Source organism: Oreochromis aureus, linkage group 17, assembly GCF_013358895.1.
Source record: "Oreochromis aureus strain Israel breed Guangdong linkage group 17, ZZ_aureus, whole genome shotgun sequence".
NCBI lineage: Eukaryota > Metazoa > Chordata > Actinopteri > Cichliformes > Cichlidae > Oreochromis > Oreochromis aureus.
The window spans coordinates 31,103,798-31,127,644 of record NC_052958.1 but is presented as its reverse complement, the minus strand read 5'-3'; the positions used below and the strand labels follow the sequence as shown (position 1 = coordinate 31,127,644).

Genomic DNA, 23,847 nt, shown 5'->3' with positions numbered 1-23,847 from the left:
TCAGTGATGGATCGTCCTGATTTGTATCAATGGGCAAAACCTTATCAATAAGGTTAAACACACTAATGTGGGTCTAAAGTGAGAACAAATACGTGTGTGTGTGTGTGTGTGTGTGGACCAGGCAGGACGATAGGTGGGGGTAGGAGTCGTTTGTTCTGATGTAACAGAGTCAGTTTCATCACCCGAGGCATCGAGGATGAGGAGGAAAGAGAGAATGCACAGAAGGGAAAGGAAGTGACACGATGAGTCTAAAATGACTGTCTCTCTGTATCACACACACACACACACACACACACACACACTGGGTGTCAGCTTCCATCAGCAGCATGTATGACTGTGACTTATAACCACAGCTATGCGATCATTTACACTCAGTGCAGCAGATAGCCAGAAGCTACTGTCCCTCAGTACTAGTGTGTAGTGATTCAGTGTCTGAATTCACAACACTTGCTTGGATGTATTAGTGTGTATGTTTTTACATGCCATATACATATACATATAAATGAAACACTAATACATTATTGGTCTTTCACAATGTTTTTTTTTTATTTTATCTTTTAAACAGTGGAGCACAAGAACAAGAAGGTACAATAAAAAAGAAGAGTTTGTGATTAAACCCACATGTAAACCACGTCAAAATCAGCTGCTTGGGTCTTATGATGAAGTAACTTATGACTGACACGATCACACCGAACACATACTTATTTTTTTTTCTTGTCATGTTTCAGTTAAACTCAAAATGTAAAGGTCACTGAATCTGGAGTTGCTTAGAGAGCAGATCATCCTAGCACTCTTTAATTGATGCAAGTGTGAAGCTCAGATGGAAAACAATAATTTGCCATCATTACAAAATATTAAGCAAGACTAATTTTGTGCAGTTGTGGTTAAAAAGAAAGACAAATGATGTGAAACGAAATGGCACCAGCTAGCTTAAAAAAGCCTGTAGATTTATTTTTAAAAATCTAATTCTGTGTCTAATATTTAATTCCACAATAATGAACAGACTGAAATGTCGCAGATTTCTAATGTACACTTTTGATGGATATGGCACAAGCTCAAATACGAAAACAGATAGGATACAAATGCTGAGAGTCCAGAGACGTACAGTTTAATAAATGTCATCGAATGTAATGTAAATATGAAAATGAAAAAAAGAAAACGGGGAATGCAGAACAGGAAATCTAGCGAGGCCACCTCGAGAAACCACAGTGTGCCATCTGCATTATTTCCAAATTATTTGTCATCTAATTTTTTTTCCCTCAGCACCTTCAGAGGGCTGTCCAGCTGAAGCCTTCTTTTCAGCTCAGGTCATTTCAGTTCAGCCTGATTCACTTTAATTCAGTTTTCTACACTTGGGAATGACTCACACTCCTGACAGAAGACTCCCATTTACTCTCTGCCTGTATGTGTGTGTCTGTGTGTGTTTGTGTGGGGTTTTTTGGGAAACGTCAGCATCTTCTCCATCTCTCGTACTCGCCTGATGTTATACCGTCAGCATCACCTACAAGGAGACAGAGAAACAGGATTGTGGCGTGTTGTCAGCAACAAATCGGACTCAGGTCTGTGTAAAAATAATGCCTTGTTCTTCCTCGCTCGCTCTCTCGTCTAGCATCATCAGTGTGATGTAATATGAAGACCTCACAGCTCTGGAAAGTCTGCTTTTGAGGAATTATGGAGATACGCTTGTGTTTTTTTTTCTGTTAAACAATAAACATGACGTGTATTTGTAAAAAATAATAATAAAATTTTTCTCATACTTAATGAATTCAAATACCATTAGACACTGGTGGAGGTGCAGCAGAGGGGTGAGGCGTCTTAGTCGAGTCAAGCCAGTGTTCTCGCTCTCACACACACAGACACACACGCACAAACACACACAAAATTCAATCATGTTTCTGCTGCTGCCTGGGGGATCTCACTGTGGAAACCTCACTATAGTGGAAAATCACCTTTTCCATGTTATTTTACACAGCAGCACCTACGCCACACACTCGCAGACACACACCTACACAGTCTGTCTGCATTTACACGAGGAATCCAAAAGATCTGATTTTTTTTAACTCTTTGTGGCGCTGATCTCACACCGTCATGCCTGTCTCAGCCAGAAGTCAGCGAGGAATGAGATTTTTATTCAGCCATGAAGAAAAAAACATGCTTCAGAGAGTTAATGTCATCCTGTGACAATACAGGGTTTGTTGCTGTAAGCGTGCTTAGCTAAGGTTGCATCAACCTGATATGTGACCTTATCATGAGTGGCCATGTTGAATCACAGAATCCTGAATATACTTATATACAGACACTTTTCTCTATAAAGTTGTTTGGCAATGAATAAGGAATAAAGAGCAGGGGGCAGTTAATTTTGTAGACTATCCACAATATCAAAAAATCAGTCTTTTATTAACTACTGTGGCCAAATAATCAATGCTTTATTTTACATATAAATATATATTTATTATTAGTAGTAGTGCTGGTATATACACCTGTGGTGCTGATGCTGATACTGACACAGGAACATTATTTAGCTCAGAGAATAGAACAACAAGAACAACAGTGCAGTAACCAAAATTCCATCTAAGGCCTGAGTTACACAGGTGTAGGGACCAGTCACAGACACATGTGAAAAAACCTCTCAGCTGGCGAGAGGTTGTTGGCTGGCTCTGGGTGAAACTGGCCACAAAGCCTTCTTGTGATTGATTTGGTTGCTAGCAGATTGCCACAGTTGCCCGTGGTTTACATGGAAGATGCCAGCTTGTCTGCAAACACTTGCCAACTCCTCCTTAAGGGGCAGTAATACTAAAAAATGCAACAGAATTTGGAAACAGAGAGCCTTCATAGTAAAAGTTGTGCCTTATTGCTGTAACCAGCACGTTTTTACTTTTTTGCATTTCAAGTTTGTGGCACACTCGTCGCAGTGTTGCGAGTAGTTGGCGAATGCCTGTACACCTAGTAATTTCCTATACTGATTTTTCTCTCCATAACATTCTAACAGTAATTTAGTAAGTAAGTATTTTAAAGTTTTTATGTTTTTGAGTGGCATGATCCCTTCCTAGTAATTTGTGTGCACCCTCATGTCATGGATATCGGTTAGCGATCAAACTGAGGACCAAGAGCAAGAGCGTTGTGCTTGTTGCATGGATTCTAGATGGTCTGTCAAAGCTTGTCATGTTGACTGCTCATGGCGTGCCAAAATATCCTCGGGCCACTGGGAAATATCCCTGTGCTCCTGTTGGACAGCCTGACAATGAATTGGCATCATATGAGGGTCTATGATACAGTATTTATATATAATTAAACTTCACCTGAGCAACATTTGTTCATAAGCCATTGACACACACATACACACACAGTTTGTGCTACAAGGAACCCTCTCATCAACCAACCACATTACAAGCAGATGGTGAATATTATATGTGAGGTAGAAACATAATAACACCTTACATGAAAGAACTTTACTACAGAGTTGCTTCTGACTTAAAGGATAAGTCCTGTCATGTTCTGTTCTGCCGTTGCTTTCAACAAATCCCATGTGTCAGTGTAATCCAGTAATTATTACGTGTTAGCTATAGCTTTTTTAGATGTCATAGTGGTCCATTATTGTCCATTAACGGTTAAACAAATATCACCGGATCTCAAAATTTCATAACAAAATTAAAGTGCCACAGACAAAGTAGAGCAACTGTTGAGAGTAGTAAATATTGTTTGCTGTGGTCACTTTACGAGAGGAACAGAAATTATGGGTGTATCAGTAGGCATATTTGTCCTGAAGCCTGAAGAACGCAATGTTAAGTTTGGTATGAAATGTCCTCAGAGCAGTACGCCCTGGGAACTAAACTGCCACGGATCTATTTATGGTCACATACTCGCACTCCCCAAATGCTCCACCCTGAAATTTTGGCAGTTCACCAGTAGCTGTCCATCAGGTACAGTGTGCTAGTAAAGTTAGCTTAAGGTTTTTACTATCATTTAAAGCTAACTCCCCATTTTCATGTAGCACCTAAGCTAAATAAGCTAATGATGATGTCATTTTAGAGTCCATCGCCATTAGAAACTGAAGGGCTGCCCTGAACAAAACTGGGGTTTGTCAAGTTGTTTTAGAAACTTTTTTAAAAGAAGAGTTAGCTAAAAAAGAAATCTTTGTAGCATTAATGTTGCTAGCCTAATGCTAAATTCGAATTAATTAGCAGTAAACCTTTCAGAAGTTTTGTCAGCTTGCAAAATACTTGTCATATTGTCATAGTCGTAGTCTCTTGTTAAATATTTTACTGTTGCTAAGGAAATAAATTCACAATGAGTAGTCTGCAGACAATGAAGTCTATTGTCTGTAACAAGATGTACAAAAAAGACAAGCACTTCTTAAAAGAAAGTTTTCTATTTTGTTAAACAGCTCAGGCTTTTCTTATTGTCAACATAAAAAAAATTGTCTGTATTAACTGTTACAATAAGAGCAATTACACATTTTGAGATTTTTTTAAACAATGGGGAAAGGGCCATTTTCGCTTTAGTTTTTCCCTGCTTTGCTGAAAATATACTGAAACCTGAATCCAGCACGAAGTTTTTGTATATGTTACAGCACCATATTGGTCATATTGAGAAATTTACATAAAAATATAAATAAATATTTGGTAAATATTTGTTTTTGAGTACCCATCCACTTTTAGAACTAAAGTTTAAAGTAAACTGGTTACTGAATCTGAATTATGGCACTTTTGAATGTAATTAAATTCTATCTGTTCTTTCCCATTGTTTATGTTGTTTTTCGTGGTTTCTTCTTTTCACTCTTTTTTAATCACCGTATGCCAGATGGCTGCCCCTCCCTGAACCTGGCTCAGGGAAGAAGTTCCAGTTCAAAGGAACTTCTTCCTCCTCACTGTTGCCAAGTGCTTGCTCACAAAAGACCGTCTGAATGTTCTTGCTCTAAAATTGTGTTTGTAATATGAAGTAGTCTGTTGTAAACGACTGCTTTTGAAACACAAAAACTGTATAAAGTATCTGGGCACTACTACTGTTTACCCGAACATACCGTATGGAGGTCTTCGCTGGACAAATGTCATATGAAACTGGAAAACACCCGACTGAGAAGATGTGAACAAGCTTTGTGTGTGTGTGTGTCTGTCTGTGTGGATTTGCAGTGCTCTGCCAATGCTACAGACATTTCAGAGCCCTGTGGCGTAATTCAGTGTGTCAGATACAAGAGGAAATAATGTGGTGAGCATCTCGTCGAATCGCTCCGGCTTAAACGGCCTCTCTCCAGAGTGTGTTTAGGAAATTAAAGGCCGGGGATTTTTTTCATAATTGTCTAGTTTATCATTTTATTACAGCTAGCTTTCCTCTGATGGGCTCCCTTTATGATTTATCAAATACAATTACTGCATGACTTATTTTAGGAACCTCTCCATTGCTGAGGACCATTAATGTGTGCACGTGTGTGTGTGTGTTTCAGCTCTGGTGTATTTAAATAGCATTAAGTAATTGGAAAAACAGGACGAGAAGCTGGAAAATCTAAATTGTCTTTGTGGATTTATACCCCCCATTCACACACACACACACACACACACACACACACACTCACACTCTCTTTTTCCTTTTCTCTCTGTTGCTTCTGAGTAAATATCCAAAAAGCTTCTATTTTAAACGTAAAATAAGAGAAAATTGTGTTTTAACTGATAGAAGCTAATCTGAAATAGTTTCATTCTTGTGCCGTGACAATATTTCACAATATTTCTCAAGGAATGAGGAAAATGGGGATATAGAGAAATAGAGAAAGGAAAGAAACAGTCACAGAGAGAAAGAGGTTAATTCCATACCTTCGCCTTCCAGCTAATGAAGTGTAGGTGGCGTCCCGGTCACTTCAGCTAATTGAACAGTGGAGATTACAGCAGCCGCTGCTCCCCTCTGTGAAAAGAGGGCCGTGTTCATTAGTCGTTGCCATATAATATTCATTCTCTGTAGAAATATGTAGATAGTAATCTATGTAAAGAGCTGCTGGTATGATTATAAAGCTCTCAGCATGTTCTCTGGTAGCAATAACTCAAACAACCATGATTTAAAATACTGCATGTGTCTATGTTTAACTCTATTGCTTCACAATGAATTTATGGGACATTATCAATTAGACGTATACTCAGAAGAATCTATTAATATTTATGTAGGGCAATGTATTAATTTTGATATTTAACAAACCAGTAAAAACAGTAAACCTAAAGTATATCAGTATCTGAGTGTATTTTGAATTATTTGAATGGCTTTAGAGAGCAATAACTCCTGTGCTGCTAGTAATAATGGGCACAGTTGATAGTATTGGTAACACTGTGACAGACTTCACTGAGGCATGTCAGTGCAACTCTAGGCTGCCCTAAGTAAAACAAAGTCTATGGACGTAGAGTCATTGAATTGAAATTCCCCAGCTGGAATTTGTGTCAATTTAAGAGCAAGACGAGATGGCAAAGCTGAGCTAGGCTCAGTTTAATTCAGCGTTATTTATATAGAGACAAATCACAGCAGCAGTCACCTCAAGGCGCTTTATATTGTAGGGTAAAAAGTCTACAATAATAAAGGAGACCCCAATAATCAGACAGGTAAGGTAGCAAGAAACTCAGGAGCAGCACTGAGTTTGAGATAACAGGTAGCACTATGCGGCGTCCTGTTGTTTTCAAATTGATGGTGTATAAACTGGAGTTGTGGGCATCAGAGAGTTGTCCCGATTTTAAAACAGGCAACCTTGAGTCACCAAAACTTGAAACCAATTGTCAATGGGCTTGTCTCACATTATAATCTTGGCCTTTTCTTTGATGCACTTCTCCAAAAGCCTTTCCACCACATTTGTAATAATTAAATGTTTATTTGTCATTACCAGCATTCTTCTACTTTCAGTCATTCTGGAATAGAAATTACAGCCATTGTCATCCAACCTATTCTGTGCATGAGAAAATTGAAGCTGATAATTACAAGGTATGTCTTTGTACCCATGTACAAAGATTAAGGGAATTTGTGTACAAAGCAATGTTACATAATTAAAAGCTGCAGCAATGACACTCGTGTAACCGTGAGGTTGATTAATGTCTCTGGCTTGTTGTGTTATGTTCATGAATTTCATTTTCGTCTTCACGCCATGTAACGGTCATGTGACAGGTTGTTAGGCTTTGATTTTGTGGTGCGGTCCTGTGATAAACGAGCAACATGCTATAAGCTTTTCTTACATGTACAGTAAGTTGTGTGACTAAAACGACCGTGTTGGTCATTTGTTTCTACTGTCTGAAAAGGCCCACGTGAGTAAGCCTTCCTAAAATGACATACAGTGCTGTTTCCACTCCAAAGGACCCAGAGAGTCCACATCAGGAGGCAGGTGGGGTTGTGGTTTCACAAACACACCTGGCTCCAGTCTCACGGCTTTCTACCATTTTTGAGTTTCACTTTTACTCCCTTGGGTGGTGGTTAACACCAACACCTCAGAGCAAGGAGGTCCTGGGTTTGAATCCACCAGCAGCTGGGGCCTTACTGTGTGGAGCTCGCATGTTCTCCCCATGTCTGTGTGGCTTCTCTCTAAAAAAATATGGTTTCCTCGCATTGACATATATGGGGTGAGGTTAACTGGTGATTCTAAACTGGATATAGGTGTGAATATGAGTGTGAATGGGGTCCTGGCTCTAGACATTAGCCCAACGACAGACTGGTGATCTGTCCAGGGTGTACCCTGCCTATCACCCTATGGCAGCTGCGATAGGCTCCAGCACCCCCAAAACACCCTGATGAGGGCAAACAGAAGAAAATGAATGGACTTTTACTCCCCAGTAACTTTTACTGTCATTCAGCATTTGGTTAGGTTTAGGTAGCAGCACTTCTTGGTTAATGTAAGGAAAAGACTTTGGTTTGAAGTAAACATACAATAAAATACATAAATAAATAAAATACAGTGGTACAATTTACCATTTACGGAAACCTCCATTAAAAAAATTTACAAGGACATTTTCCATGTTTTTATGCATATTTTTTGCAATGTAGGATTTAATAACATCAAGCATAAATGACAGAGTGAGCCTTTTTCTGAGGGGAAGTCTCCATTAATAATGGTGGAAAGTGTAATGAAAATTGCTACTAAAGCAGAATTACTGTTACATAACTGAAATGTTACTCAACTAAAAACACACTACAATCAAATAGAAAAAGTACTTAACATAAAAGCATAAAATAACCTTCTCAAAACATACTAGGGATGTTTAATGTCTCGTAGTGGACAGGTGTCCTGTGGGTGTAACAGTTTAGAAAATGTATGGATGAATGGTTAAATAAAGTTAACTGAAGTATATCGCAAAAGGGTTTGTGAGTTAGTTATGGAGGCAGTTGTGAATAAATGAATGAAAAAATAATCATCAAGAACGTCCAGTGAGAGCAGAGTTTATTACATTCACAGCCATTACTGTGAATTTATGACAAACACACCAATTACTTATCTTAACTAGTTTATGGAGTTATACAGACTGCAGGTGTGCGCGGTGCAGCCTCTGTGTGCGTGTATTGACAGACAAAGAGAAAGAGGAGGCAGTGGGTACGACCTGCAGAGGTGGGAGTGGGCCCGCGTAGGAGTGAAAGTAGGCAGACAAAAGATTTTAGAGTTAAGCAGGAAAGTTTGGATTGTCTAACGTGACAGTTTTCGTCTAACTTTCTTCTGGGAAGGACAGAAGCAGGAATGTGTTGCAAGTTAGTAAAAGGAGAGAAAGCAGCACTAACACGACCCACCTCACAGTCACAGTGAGTAATAAGATTACTCAAATATATGTTAGCGTGCAGTCTTAAAGGAATTATATTTAGCATCTAATAACACACAACTTTTGAACTTGTCTTGGTGGTTTTTTTATCTGATAGCTTTAAAACTCAAATTGTGGCCCCCATTTAGCATTTAAAGCAGTAAAATAGATTTTTTAGTGTAAATCACGCTTTTGTAAGTTGTGTAAATTGCAACTTGGGAAAAGAGCACAAGTACTGACCAGAAACGATTTAATTGGAGTGGAGAAAATATTGAGGCATGCACATTATTTCTTCCTGTGAACTGCACTAATCAGCCTTCCCCACCCGTGCGTTAATATTTGCTAACTCACTATCGCACGATTCATGTTTTTTAAGTCACCTGATGCCGAAGTCACTAAACAGAACTCAGCAGAAATTCGTCATGTCTTTATCAGGACAAAAACAAAACTCCTCTCTGCTTCTGTCACTTTTCTAACCCCACTGAACCCCCTCCTCCCTGCCTCCTGTTGCCTATCCAGCACAGTGGGACCATGTCTCTCTCTCTTCTCCCCTCTCTCTCTACCTCTCTCGCCCCCTCCCTCGGGGCAGAAGTAAACCACGCCTTGAGGCCCTGCTCCCATTGTGTTTTCTCTGCTACTTCTGTTTGGGGCCTTTGTGTGCCGCTAATCAGCCGTGGGGCCATGCTCAGCCTCGAGTGTGTGTCTGCGAGTGTGCGTGCGTGTGTGTGTGCGTGTCCCTTGCCCTCATTACGTAGCCACACTGGGAGGCCAGCATGGGAAGTTTCTGCTGCCCTCCATCACCCCCTCCACCACCACCACCTCACTCCCCTCTAGCTGTCCATCACTCACTTCCTCCCCCTATCCTCATCTCACCAACCCTTGGACCGGCCACAATTTTAAAATAAAACTGCACCTGCTTCAGCAGCTACATCAGAAAGTGATGCAGCAGTGGAGCAGAAAAACAACAGCGCTTTGTTCTAAAGTCCTCACGGTCACAGATATTTGCTGCGATGATTAGCGTCATTATTTTCGGAGCTGGAATGAAGCGATTTTGCGACAGGAATGGATTCTCTGTGCAAATCACAAAGTCTTTTCAACTGAATTTAGCGACAACAAAAGCGGGACTCCTCCACCCTAACACAAGGCTGAAAAAGTAAAAGTTTTAAGTGAAACTTCTCACTGCTTTTCAGGTCTTTTTTTTCTTCTTTTTTCAAACACGAGCACTTATTCCTACTACCAACAATGATCTGTTTTGAGTGCCCTGACAATACAGTAGGCATTATTTTATTTTATCTGCTGATGAAGTTAAAAAATTTCTAACGTGGATCTTGTAAGAGAATCTTTTTTTCTAAACCAGGCTATAGTTGTTATGCTTTAACAGTTTAACTATCACGACTTGTTTAATAGCTGGTGAACATTCTGTGAACAAATATTGCCGTAATGTCACTGTCATCTGGGGGCACAGTCATCTATACTGTCAAAGTCCTGGCTGTATCATTTCAGCAGGATATTAAGTAGCGTATTGTAATAGTAAAGAAAAAAACCCTGGGGGTTGGAATAGTGTGCAGACCGATAATTAGTCATTTTATTTGTGAATGATTTAAGACGTCCTCTTCAGAGTTTGAGCTTTTCTTCACAACATCAACAACGAGACCTTCTTTTGTCTCACGTTCACGCGTTTAGCATGAGTCACCTGATGATGACTCCTCTATTTAAAAAAAGACAAAACTGGATTGCAAATTGTTCTTTGTGACAATCAGTTTGTTTGTTTCTCTTTTTTTATAATTTATGTCTTTGTGTGTTTCACTTGCCTCGAGACAAATTTTCTCTTTTGGACATCGAGTTAAGTTAAGAGGAAAATGTTGCCCTCGCTGACAAGCAGCCTACTGGGTTCAGTATCAGTGCAAAGTCCAAGAAAACAATCTCAGTTTACACAGCCCTGTTTGTTTGGCGGGTTGTCTTTACAGAGATTAATGAAAGTTCAGTGCAGTAACGCAAAGTAAAGAAAAACTGAAGAGTTATTTTTTTAGATTATCTTTCACTTTCAGTGTTACTTAAACACATCAGTAAGCTGGACTGAGTGAACTGTCCGCTGCCCTTTAGTGCTCCTCCCCTGTCACCTGCTGGATGCCTCTCTACCCTCATGTTCCCATCCCGCTGCTTCACCTCCTTCCCGTCTACTTTCTCCCTCCTTCAAGTCTTCACTGTTCATGAAATGTCACCTGTTCACATGAAGTGTGTCTGTCTGTCTTGATGCCTGATGAAGCTTAAGCCGCTGGACCTCTTTGCCTTGAGGACAAGCATAGCCTGTTCATTGCTCATGTACACACACACACACACACACACACACACACACACACACACACACACACACACACACACACAGACTCTGTCTCTGTTCAGTCAAGAGCTACACGGCTGTCTTAAATTTCATTGTGGGGCAGAGAATATCCTCTCTATATATGTCACTCTCTCTTCCTTTAGCTCATTTCTTGCTTCACCTGACTTATCACACACCCCTGGGCCGTCCTCAGTCCTCCTCTGCTGTCCGACAGTTTAGCTCTAGGTCATCAGCTTCGTCTACTTACTGACCTAAATTCATGTTACGCCACATAATTAGGCTGTGTGCTTGTTTCCGTTCCCACTTTCAAAGACAGGTCTAAAGAGCTTGAGAAACGTCGTGAGAGGAGAGACTTCTGTCCTGTGTCCACTGGCACTCAACAAGTTCTCCAACTAAACGGAGCATAGGAGCGTACTGGCAGCAGGAAACAGGCAACAATAAACTGTTAGAATTTCTGTTAGGTTGGAGGAAAAACCCTTGCTTAAATCATCGTTAGATGTCCAAGAGTTTGAGTGTTACAGTGTTTCCTTCTCACTGTTGCCAAGTGAACAAAATCCAGTTCCTGGGTATGGGGCCGTCTGATTTTTATGGTTTTCACTCTATTATTGTATGGTCTATAAATTTTCCATGAAATAAAAAGTATGTTTATACCAAACATACTTTCATTAGTGATTAATTATTGGAATTAAAATAAAACTTTCATTTTCTATATTCCAGTTGCATTTAACTCAGAACTATTGGTTGACGTCTATGAGGCTGATGAAACCCTCCATCCACCTTAACTTCCTCTGCAGTGGTTCTGAAATGACAGTAGACTTCCTTTGCAGCCGAAGAGCCTTTGAGAGAAGCACTGAATACTCATCTAATCCAAGTGAAGCAAATCAAACAATTTTCAAGTATAGACACAAAAGTACACGTCTTTGACATACCGCCTGGAGCTGAACAGCAGTATATTACTAGGTTTGGACACAACCCACATTTTGTGAACACAGATTAATATATAAATTTAGTAACATTTCCCACAAGAGTCCAATAAAAAATGCCTCAGTCGGGGGACAAAACTGACATTTTCACCTCGTGCCATAATTTTTTCAGAAAACTAATCTCAGAGCTAAAGGTGCTTACTGTTACCTCAATGACATTGCACATGTTTCAACAGAGAATCAACAGTATGAAAGTCTTGTTCTCACCTGGAAAAATTTCGATTTGTTTCCTTGCTGGCTCAAAGCAGCAATCTCAGCTCAAGAGGACACACAGAGGAAATGTTGTGAGACCCCCAACACCACGGGTGGCTCTGCTGGAACAGCGGACCAACAACTTAACTGTAAAGAGAAACACGGGCAATGTTTAGTACAGGAAAATAAGTGCTCTTCCATAAACACCGCAGAAGCCAAAACATTGAGATTAACAAAAATTGCAGAGCAGCAATAATTTACATTCCTCAAAACAAAAAACAAGATCAGGCCAATCTTTTTTTTTTTTTTTTTTAACATGACGAAATGTCATGTAAACCCAGCAATGAGTAAAGGGAAACCAGAATCATAAAATAACAACACGCCTCATAAACTACTGCACTACCGCTATAAAGGTTTAACTAAAGCCTTAAAATAGCAATTACATCAACTGAGTTTCGTTTACAGAAAAAAATCAGGGACACAGCCAGCAGTGTGTGTGTATATATATATATATATATATATATATATATATATATATATATATATATATATATATATATATATATATGTGTGTGTGTGTGTGTGTGGGAGAGAGTAATGAGTAAGAGCAAGAAATAGATTGTAATTAGTTGTGACTCAAGGTTTCCCTGACCATAATCCTCTGAACGATCTACACTCATACAGGTGTTCACTAAATCCAATTACCAACAGAAGAGGCAGCTGAGAGGAGAGGGCTAAATTAATGTTAGCATTAAATAATACTGAAACTTTTTTGGGGGGTTGCCAAATAATAAAGTTGTATGTTGCACCTTGAATCTCCTTGAAAATGCATTTTCCAGTCAGATGGATATGCAAATGAAAATATTAGCAGTGCATCTACACTTAAGTCAGATTTGAGTTTGTAGTTTTGCTTTTTCATAACTGACTTTGTGTTTATAGATTTCTGTCTTTTAAATAAGGTCAATAGCACTACCAACATGGAGCTTATGCATAACAATAGCTGATAATATAGTGGACTCATATGACTGCCCCTATGTTTACAGAGCGCAACAAAGACGAGGCATTATATTTCAAAAGCTGCCTATTTATGCCAGGAGAGCTCATGCTCTTAAAAATGGTAATTGAGCTTTGGTTCAGCGCATGCATAATTACCTCTTTAAGACTGTCTCTGCTATGTCTTTTGTATTCCCGTGTATCGGTTTTAATATGTAAGTCCAGATATTGTGTACAGTAGATCCAGTATGTGTCACTGTGGTATTGTGCAGACCTCATCCTCTGATCCCCTGTATGGTTAAGCAGACCACAGAGCTCTGAGCAGGCTTTTGCAGCTTATTCAAATCAGAGCACTACTCCATCAAAGCTTCTGTTAGTTTAGCTTAATTGTAACTGAAATGAGATGAGATTAGAAACAAAGGCAGTCGTTCTGTTACACAGTAAGCGTGGGCAAGACTCTTCTAAACAGCACAAACTAGTCAGCATAAAACTGTTAATGATTTTATGTCGAAAATTGCTTTCACACTATTTGTACAATCAATTTCTTACCAAACTAAGATATGACCTGACCTTTTGTCCAGATTGAAAAAATAATAAAGAGTTATTCTTTAAATAAACATGCAAATTATTAAACTTCTTCAACTGAACATCCCCTAATAATAATAGTAGCTATTATAATGAACATATACCTGCCATGCTCATCCTAAACTATGGAGGACCTGCAGTGTGGAAAAAAGTTAAAGTGACATGCTGTTCATCAAATAAATGCACCAAAATAATGTAAATAATGCAAATGAATTCAATTTATTTCATTTATATTAAACCAAATTACAACATTACACCTCATAGTGCTTTACTTTGTAAGGTAAAGGTCTGACAATAATAGAGAGAAAACCCCAATATTTAAAATGACCGTCTATGAACAAGCACTTGGTGACAGTTGGCAGGAAAAACTCCCTTTTTACAGGAATAAACCGCTGGGTGTGAAGACAGTCAAGAGTAATAATAATAAATGATTTAATGCAGAGTGGTGTATGAACATATAGAGAGTGAATAGAGGTGAGTGAAGAAGAAACAAACAGTGCATCATGGGAAGGGAAAATTAAAACAGAATTCATTGTATGTCAGATTTATAAATTACCTGCATTATTTTACCAATATTCTGGACCTGTTTGTTGATATATTTATTTAGTAACGTATGCGGCATTGCTTGCTGGGCTTTTAACCTTGTTAAAGTACCATTAAATTTTTGGCATCTTTATTTCGGCACTGTCAGAATGTGAGAAAACCCCCAAATGAAATCGTAAACTCAAATAAAAACTTGGGAGTTCTGATCTTAATTACTTTTCTACTGCATTGTAATATTGTTGTGACTAACTGCCTGTCTATGGTAGTGAGCCTGTTTGTGCTCTTTGCCTGTAACTGGCGCTACAGGGAATGCTTGCCATGCTACTTGTGATTAACGTGTAGTCAGAGAAGATGATTTTGGCTTCTTGTATTTTTTTTCTCAAATAAATATCCAGAAAATAAACTGTATCTTGTTTAAATGCTAGCACATCACTGGTATACTTCAAGGACACTTACATAACATGCAAGTGAAGAAGAGCTTTGCGAGTGAAGATGAAGGTGGTTTACTGAAGTGAGCAGAAAGGGGAAAGAAGAAGAAGATTCTTGCTCCATTCCCTCCAAACTTGTAATGGAGGTTTGATTAACAAGCATGTAATGTACTTTACCCTGAGGCTAAAGGCGGGGGGGAGGGAGGGGGGGTGTTAGAGGAGGCAGTGAAAAAAAAATGGAGGGAGCGTTATGGCAGGAAGAAGGTGGAGCGCATATAAGCTGCCCTCTCAGCAGGTCTCCTCATCCAACCTCTTCCCGCCACCCTGTCCACCTCCTCCACTCCTTAAGACCAGGACACAAGTTTCCCCCCTACTTCAAAACCTTATGTCTAATGCCACCTCCCCATCCACCGCCACCTTCACCCCCTCCCATGCTGTGTAAGCGGTGGAGGTGGGTGGAGTAGGATGGGGTTGGAGGTCAGAAGCAGGAAGAGCTTTTTTTTTTTTTAACAAGCTGCACATGCAGGAAGTTGTTTGTGCACAGACACAATGCAAGTTTATTTGAATCCAGCAGGGAACAGTGAGCAGTGTTGTCACTCAGCTGGTTTTAAGGTCAAAGGTTAAAGAAAATGTTGAGGTAGCACCCACCAGTGTGTTGCCTTCACTGGCAAAAAGAAAAATGAAACTAAAAGTCAGGGAAAAAAAGCGTTTCTTTACACGCAGCGGCAGAAATATTCATATCTGTATGCACAACTCTTCAGCACATGCCCCTGGGAGTCAGGTTAACTTCAATCTTTATCAACTTAAACTAAAAGATTCACTTTATAAATGATGGTGTAGTTTTAATAGTAACAATTCAAGACACTGATACTTTTAAAGTGACCCAGAAATTGTTTCTGTTACTATGAATGAGCTGCCAGCCTTCAATAGTCATTTTCTCCTTTACATAACTGATTATCTGCTAAAGTCACTTCCTAAATGTCAGGAAAGTTCCACCCAATCATGGAAATTATGAAAATAAAACTTCTTTTTAAAAAAATTAAAAAAAGATCTAACAATCCAATCCAAACAATACAATCTGTCCCTTTCTCTCCATCCTTCTGTCCCATCCACCGCACCGGATCAGCGTTTCTCTCCACCCCTCCTCTGCCTCGCTGTGCTGTCAGCTCAGGGTGTGAGCAGAACAACGTTAATGTGTGGAGACACCTGACAAGCCTGCTGGCCTTTAGGGCTCAGCCTAATCACTCTAGACCCGAACCCATCGGGAATTAAACCTGCAAAACCAAACAGTCACTGTGGGAGCTGGCTGGGAGCTGGCTGGCATCTGCTGGGGCCACTCCATCGGCTGCTGAGGGGAAAGGAACGTTGCAAATGGCGCGTCAGTGAGAACTGTGCTGTTTTAATGGACTAAAATCCACGACCTGGGTAGATTTATTGCCAAACCTGTCGTGCCATTAAGTAGCCAGGAGACCAAAGTAAAAAAAAAAAACAACAACAAAAAACAATAATAATACAGATGTTTCAAAGTTTTACTAAACTAAACTACCTCCTTCAATTCCTGTGAGTTGTTCTATTCAGGGCTTTGATTTTTCACTGTAAATCCGACAAGATGGAGGTGTCAGGGTTGAATGAACACACACACATGCAGGAACACTTTCACGACCATTATATTAAAAAACGTCTAGAAAATTTAATACTGCACGACCACGGAGAGACCAACAAACGCTGATGTATGACAACATAAAGGAGGTTAAGACAGCGAGAGGCCAAGAGTCAGTCTGAAAATGTCACCGTAATGTGCTTGAAGTAACATTAAAGCTCTTCTCCACCATTCACGCTACAGTGCTGTGTTAACTTTAAAATTAATGGGGATTTTCCAGTGTTTAAAGTACAGTAGCTTGTTAACTCCAGTATCTGTTAAGCCACACTGGGCCCCTTCTCCACTCTCTCTCTCTCCAGATGCCCTCATTAATTTTAGATTGGCTCTAAATGAGTCTCCTTCATCGCAGCCAAGGTTTTGTAAATTAGATTCATTTATATTTAAATTGTGAAACAGGCGTGGTTAATGAGAGAGTCGTTATTTTGGGGGGTTATTTCAGATTGGGCCGATAGCCGGGGCAGCTCAGTGCTGTGCTGGACTAAAACCATCAGAGTAGAGGCACACGTGATGTTGGGCTTAGCGTTTTCTCTAACATAAAAAAAATTAAGCATGTTTAAATTAGATATATATTTTGAGGCACGTTGTTAATGAAAACGGTAGAAAAAACAAGCATCTTGGCATCACCGTTTATTCTTTAAGTTTAGAACATCTCTTGGATCTAAGCTTTTTAAATGTTTTCTGTATGAAAATGTGAACAAAATTAGGGAGGAAAAACAACCGGCGTGTGTTTGTGTCCTTTGTTAACACCTAATTTAACACTCTTAAAACTAATGTGTCACTCTCAACACATCTGTGTGGTTTTCAGCGCCGCATGTGCCAAAAACAAGCCGGTGAACGTGTTGACTTAACAGGTGCCTCTATCAACACATGATGCCCTGGCAAAGCAGCGGGACGCCTCTCAACCTAAACTGCTAAAACTGGAGTGTTGAAAGTGTCACATCTAAAGGGAGGGGGGAAAAGAACACGAGGTGAGACGACAGAGATGTCCCCCCACCCTAAACCCATCCCTCTCATAAAAACCCCAAATCACACAGTGCTTTACAGCTGTACGTCTCCTTGCAAGGCTTCTTACAGCTCTCGGCGTCCTATAGCAACCCCCAGCTTCTCCCTGCTAGGAATTTGACTGTTAGGAATCTAAGTGCCAGGCGTTTAAAACCTGAGGAATGCTATTGTTCTGGTCACAGCTGCACTAGCACTGGCCTGGCTACTGCTGCCACTGTGTGCGTGGGGAGGGAAGAGGGGGTTGGTGGGGGTGATGGAGGAGGAGGAGGAGGAGGAAGAGGGCGGGAGTCGAAGGTGTGAAAAAGGCAACTTTACGTGTTTCCAGTGCTCTGCGGTCTCATGACAAAGCAGCACGTAGTTGACAGTAAGTTGACACATTCCTCCAGCCCGGACGTTTGCAGGCCTCCTCTCTGACTAACTGCCCTACTGCTCTTCTAATCTTCTTACAGCGTAAGATGCTTCACTGTATGTAGGCTATATCTGTAGCTTTAAAAAATATATATATATATCAGATAAATGTGCACAGCACACATGCTTGGAACTGATAAACACACAGTGGTATGTATGCAGCGATGAAGTGAACGATTAAAACTGATAGTAGTATAGTTGGTGTTAGGTAAGCCCATACAGGAAATGTATAGTAGTTGAGGACAGGGCTTTTTAAAGCTTCTTTTAAAAACAAAAGACATTTATTGTCTTTTATACAGCTTGGCTCCAAGATGGGTTTTGCTCTCACAAAGCTAATTTCCCACTTTGTGACATCTGACATGTTGATTCTTTATACTGCCGCTGTTTAATTTGGATAAATGCAATAGTAGAGGTCTGGCAGCTCTGAGTAACAGGCATGTGTTGTTTCACTAGTAGAACTGTTCAGTTTCTCTGCTTAACCGTATTTCTTTATGGCTAGTCAAAATTAGCAAGCTAACCAAGCTAGTGCTACCATTAGCTAGCCTTTCCCCAGATCTCCCCGCACCCCCAAAAGCTGGAGGCTTTCAAAAGGTACTCCACAAATCATTAAGGGCCAGGTTTTAGTGTTAAACACAAAGTACCGTTGGTACTGACAAAGAAACTGCAGTGACAAGACTGTGTGTAAGAGTTGGGAACTCAGAGATGTTGCATATATATTTCTGGAAGTTCCTGGAAGTACTTCTGGAAGTAATTTACTAACACTGACACGCAGTTTACTGCTAACTGTGCCAATATTTAATGCTAGGAAAACACCATGTCTTATTTTTTATGCTTGATTTGAAAAAGAACTAACTGCACCTTTGTTTAGAAAACAGTAAAACCTTTGTAAATCACTCGTAAAACTAACCACTCCTGTAAGTGTTATTTAGGACACTATTTTAATGCCATTTAATAAATCTGGACACACAAAAAAAGAATGTGCTGTTGCTCTGAGTACCGATACATGTGTATATTCTCAAATTATTTGAGTAGCTTTTAGCCACTCCTCGCGCAGATGGAGTAGCTCACTTTTTATAGAGATATTGGCATACCACATTATAACGTTTGCTACTAAAATTATGTGCTGCCTGAAACAAGTAAAAGCTATTTGAGGGATCTTGGGTTCATTTTCTTTTCACTTCAAATGAGCAGTTGGGTGGGGAGGTGGGGGCTTTCTGCCCACTATATTGAACGCAATTTTTTATCATGAACACTATTTTCATGTGACTGATTTTAGGTTGCTAATAAATAAAAATCAGTGCCCGGCAATGTACTCTCAAGCGTGTTTGTGTGCAACTTTTACTATATAAATCTGTCAACAGCAGTGAGGATGCAAAGCTTCTCTCTCGCTCACACTCACTCTCTCCTTCTCTAGTAATTACCATCCAGCTGCTTGCAGGAACAATGCTTGGCTCTCTTCCAGACGGCTGACTTCATACACTCTGTGCCACGCTCAATTTGGAGCGCAGCGGAAGCTGGGCATGACTGGCACCCTCCAAGGCATTGCTGTCTTTTTCTATGGGACTCTGTGTGTGTTTGTGTGCATGAGTGCGTGTACGTGTTTGAGAGTGTGTATTTAGGTGTGTTCCCTAAACTTGCCATTTGTCATTTTGCCATCCCATTTCCCATTGTCCCGCTCTCTCACTCGCGTCTTCACTCTCTCGTTACATCACTAGAAGAAGAAGAAGGGGGGGAGAATGGAGTGTTGTTTTTAAGGGAAATCAGCGTGTATTCTGCCTTGTTTACAGTATTCAATTGGAGATCTGTTTAGGAGCAGACCCAGAAGGAAGATTGCCACGTACAGATGCTCAGATATATTTAATGGGTGATCAGCAGAGTACAGAAACACGATAAAATCATTCATTCTGTGTGTTTAGCAGAGCAGATGTGGGTGAATTCATAGAAGGGAGATTTATAAAAACACTCTGGCTTGGTGAAAAGCTGCTGAGACTATAAGGTCAGAGTTCACAGTGAATCCTTGTACACCCACAATAGTTCCCAGTGTTTCCTGATGCAAGGCTGTGTTACCAGGCAACGAGTAGTGTTCGGGGGCTAGTAACTTGCTGACTTTTTTTTTTCCCCTCTGTGCACTTCAATAAAGTTTAGATTCAGAAAGTTAAAGGTGACTTTGGTTAAAACGACTGCAAACTTTGCCTAAAACTAACGTCACAGCAGATCCACTGCCAGCTGTCTGAATATGAGGAACTCCCTCATTATGCGGGTCAGAGGAAACTATTGTTATCACTCCACTACAACACACACTCACAGACAGACAGCGTGAGGAGGAGGCGGGATGAGGGCACAGCTCAGACAGAAATCGCTCAACACATATCTTTATATGGCTCCCTGCAGTCGCTCTATACAACTGTACACACGCACACACAAGCACACCCGTGCAAACAAAAAGCACGTACATAAACACGTACATAGTGCTCCCCTTTCAGCCCCTGTCTTGGCTGAATAGGGGGCAGTACGAGCGGGCTCTTCCTCGCAGCATAATGAAGAACTGTTTGGGTCCAGTACGCCGAGTTACGCCGATTTCACTGCCCAAAATAAGCCTCAAACATGCGCACACACGAACACGCACACATACTACCAGGCCCAGTCTGGCTCTTACTGTTTGGGACAGAGGGGCATTTAGAGAGGCGAGATAAACAGCAACAGTTGCTAATTGTTGCGTAACAGCTCGACAAGGACAGAGCAACACGAAAACAGAAAGTCTTACAGTTTCATTTTGATTTGGGATTCAAGGCTGTCTCTTGACATGGTGTGTATGACCACGTTTTTAAGGCGATACATTTGCGAATATACATGGAGATTTTCTGCTTTTTTTTCTCATGAAGAAGACAGAAGCCTTTTAATCCAGACATCGATCATATGAAATTAAAATGGGATTGAGATGTTTAGTTTTACAACAATATTGAGCCACCACCTAAACAGATATCATTGAACAATTAAAATAACAATAATAATAATAAATCAAAACTCTACTAAGACGGGATATGTGATGCACAGACCAAAAAACTAATTAAAAAAATTTCCAAGTGCATAAAAATGTGCTGTGGATAAATGGTAATCTGTGTGTAATCCCCTCTTTAAGTGCTCTCACTAAGTGCTCTCATGCACTCGTATGACTGGACAGGTAGAGCAATGGAAAATGAAAGAGGACAGGCTGGAAAACCGTAAGATTTACTTTGCTGCTAGCTAAACAAAATAGCTTTAGCTTGAATTTAAGCTGTCAATAATTTATAGCTGTTTGCAGCATCTCTTAGTCTTTCATCAGTCACACATTTTGCTGTCTAAACTTGTTATTGCATCATTATTAACACCTGCATCAGTACAGTGACAGAACATTAATGTAAATGACACCACAAAAACAGTAATGTCATTCCCCATTTGCAAGGCATATGACTGAGGCTGGCACAGCGTGGCACAGGGCCAGGCCAAAGCAAACAGAGGTGTGTTTCTGATTTGACTGCTCGCTCACTGCCGTTACAGAGTTAATACAGACGCTCACATAATGCAGTGTGGAAAGTGAAATAAAGAATTCTTGGACCCCTCGATATTCCTTCCCACTGTCGCCAAGTGCTTGCTCATTGCGGGTCGTTTGATTGTTGTTGTTATATAGATAAAACTGAATTGAATTTTATCACAAAGCTGGTGTAAGTTGTAATTTCCTAAAAAGTCAAAAGTGGAACTTCCTTCAAGGGAGTTACAGGAGCACGCTATAAAAGAAGGTGTGCAGTTGGTTTTAGTTTAATCACGTTTAAATTGGTGAAAATTAACATTAAAAATTATGACTACCAGTATTTGCAGTGTATTTCTACCATCATAGGCCCCGTCCCTGTAAGATTACTTCTACTAATATACACTGAGTGGACAGTTTGTCACGTATGCAGGTATGTATGCATCTACTGACCTGTGAGCACAAATGCATACGTGTTCAATTCTGGGTATCTGTGTTTGGACGCACGTGCGTCTAAGTGTGTGTGTGTGTGTGTAATGGCAGTGGGCCCCCAGGGCTGGGCCCCCCACAGTTTCCAGCGGGATTGTGGGTAGTTGGGAGAGGGTTTGGATTCTGGCTTTGTCTGTCTCTGTGTGCTGACATCACTGTGCTGATGGCACCAAATCCCTGTTCTACTGCACGCAGCACTTTCTATACAAAACACAAATACAAACACACATTCTCACACATGCAGACACATGGTACAAGTAATGCCAACTTAGCCAAAAAAAAAGAAAAAAATGCGCTTTCTCTTTTTGACACACATCCAGGCATCCATGACAAGGCTCACAGGGATGCAGTTATGCCATCATACTGTGAGCTTTTTAGCAGATATTTGACGCTGTCGTCGACCTGTAGATTTTTATAAAGCAATGACAGCTTGTTTTTGAACTAATGATCACCAAACTGATATTCAGTCACCGGTTAAAGAAAATTTTCAATAATTCCTTAAAGTTTTCCACACTGACTTTTTCAGATCCATCCAAGACAACATTAAAACATGCACGCACACGTATATTATGATATTCATGGTATTTACATATTTTCCTACATACTGAGTATTTCACTGTCTCCTTTCAGCTGCAGTATTTCCATCTATGTCAGCCATTAGGCTGCTGTGCCACACACGAGTCTATTTACTTCTAAGCTCAACTATCTGACTGCGTCTTTACATAGCCTGGTTAAATATTAACTGAGAGCCTTTCTCTTCCCTCTAGTGATGTCTTTGGTATGTATGCAGCTCGCAGGAGGGCGGGAGGCGTCGGGTAATGAGGGTGACAGCAATTCCCCCTCAGCCTAGAGGAAATTGGTACTCCATTTTTTTTTTTTAATTTATTGCAAAATTGTTTATTGGTTGCTTTTATTTGTTCCATAAAGAGAAACGAGGTCAGCGTTAACGTGCCAGAAAAAAGTGTTTACCAGGGGAAAAAAAGTTTTCAAGGTGATAAATGAGGATACCAAACAGGATGCCTTAAGATTGAGAGTCTGAAGCTGCTGCAGCATGAGTTCTTCTCAAATGGGAAGAAATGTTACATTTTAATGCATTCAATGTGTTGATATGAACATATTTAAGAAAAAAGAGAGAACTGGAGCTATGATTCCTAACCATCCCATAGTGAAATTTTTTTCCATTTCATTCTTGGATAGGGATACAGTGACTTGCTCAAGGGACACTTCAGGGTAGCAGCTGCCTGCTGACGCAGTTTCACCCTACATCCTCTGTTTGAATAGCAGTCTCTAAAAACCACTCATCCTGCTTGATGCCCTCGTATGGTTTTGTACTTTGCAGGTCATACAAGGGCTTAATATCTACACACAGAAATACCACGAGAAAAAAAAAGGACAGCAAACAGGCATGAACATCAAGCACACACACACAACACACACACACACACACACACACACACACACACACACACACACACACACAGGAACCCACTGCTCCTAAGGACCCCAGAAAGCGGTTGGGATGGACCCAGCACTCAGAGCCACTCAAAGCCAATCAAAGCTGATGATAGCACAGACGTTTATATCCATCAATCCACTGCCTCACTCTCTCTCTCTCTCGCAAACATTTTTGAAAACTGCCTTCTTCAAGTGATCTCCATCCACATATCACTCAGGAGGTAAAGGGTTATCGAGGTAACGGAGAAAATGTGAGCACAATGATGCCGATGGTGCATTTGTACTACAGGAGAAGTGAAAGACTAACTCATAAAAGATTTATCAAACATTCATTTGGCAGGGTGAGCTTTCTGCGGAGACGCTGGCATGCAGGTGAAACACAATGTCCTGAAGTGTTTCGGTGAATCCTGAATATATCAGAGGAAGGCTCTGCGCTCTGTCCTCTGATGAACAGTGGGTGAAATGTATTTGTAAAAGAAACTCAAAGTGAGTAGATAGGTTGAAACCTGGGTTGCCGTTCTC

General features: G+C 40.4%; 1 protein-coding gene across 2 annotated transcripts in view; it reads right to left on the bottom strand.

Moving 5' to 3' along the window:
• Window positions 1–532: 532 nt before the first annotated feature.
• Window positions 533–23,847, bottom strand: part of LOC116315487 — an 87,649-nt gene continuing 64,334 nt past the window's right edge. For both annotated transcript variants that reach the window (XR_005608934.1, XM_031733815.2), the window contains 3 exons: window positions 12,273–12,404; window positions 5,805–5,892; window positions 533–1,501 (listed from right to left, as the gene is read on the bottom strand). Coding sequence is in view for 1 of the 2 variants with exons in the window: in XM_031733815.2 (XP_031589675.2) it covers window positions 12,401–12,404 (4 nt within the window). In the remaining variant the exon portion in view is untranslated. The remainder of the gene's footprint in view (window positions 1,502–5,804; window positions 5,893–12,272; window positions 12,405–23,847) is intronic.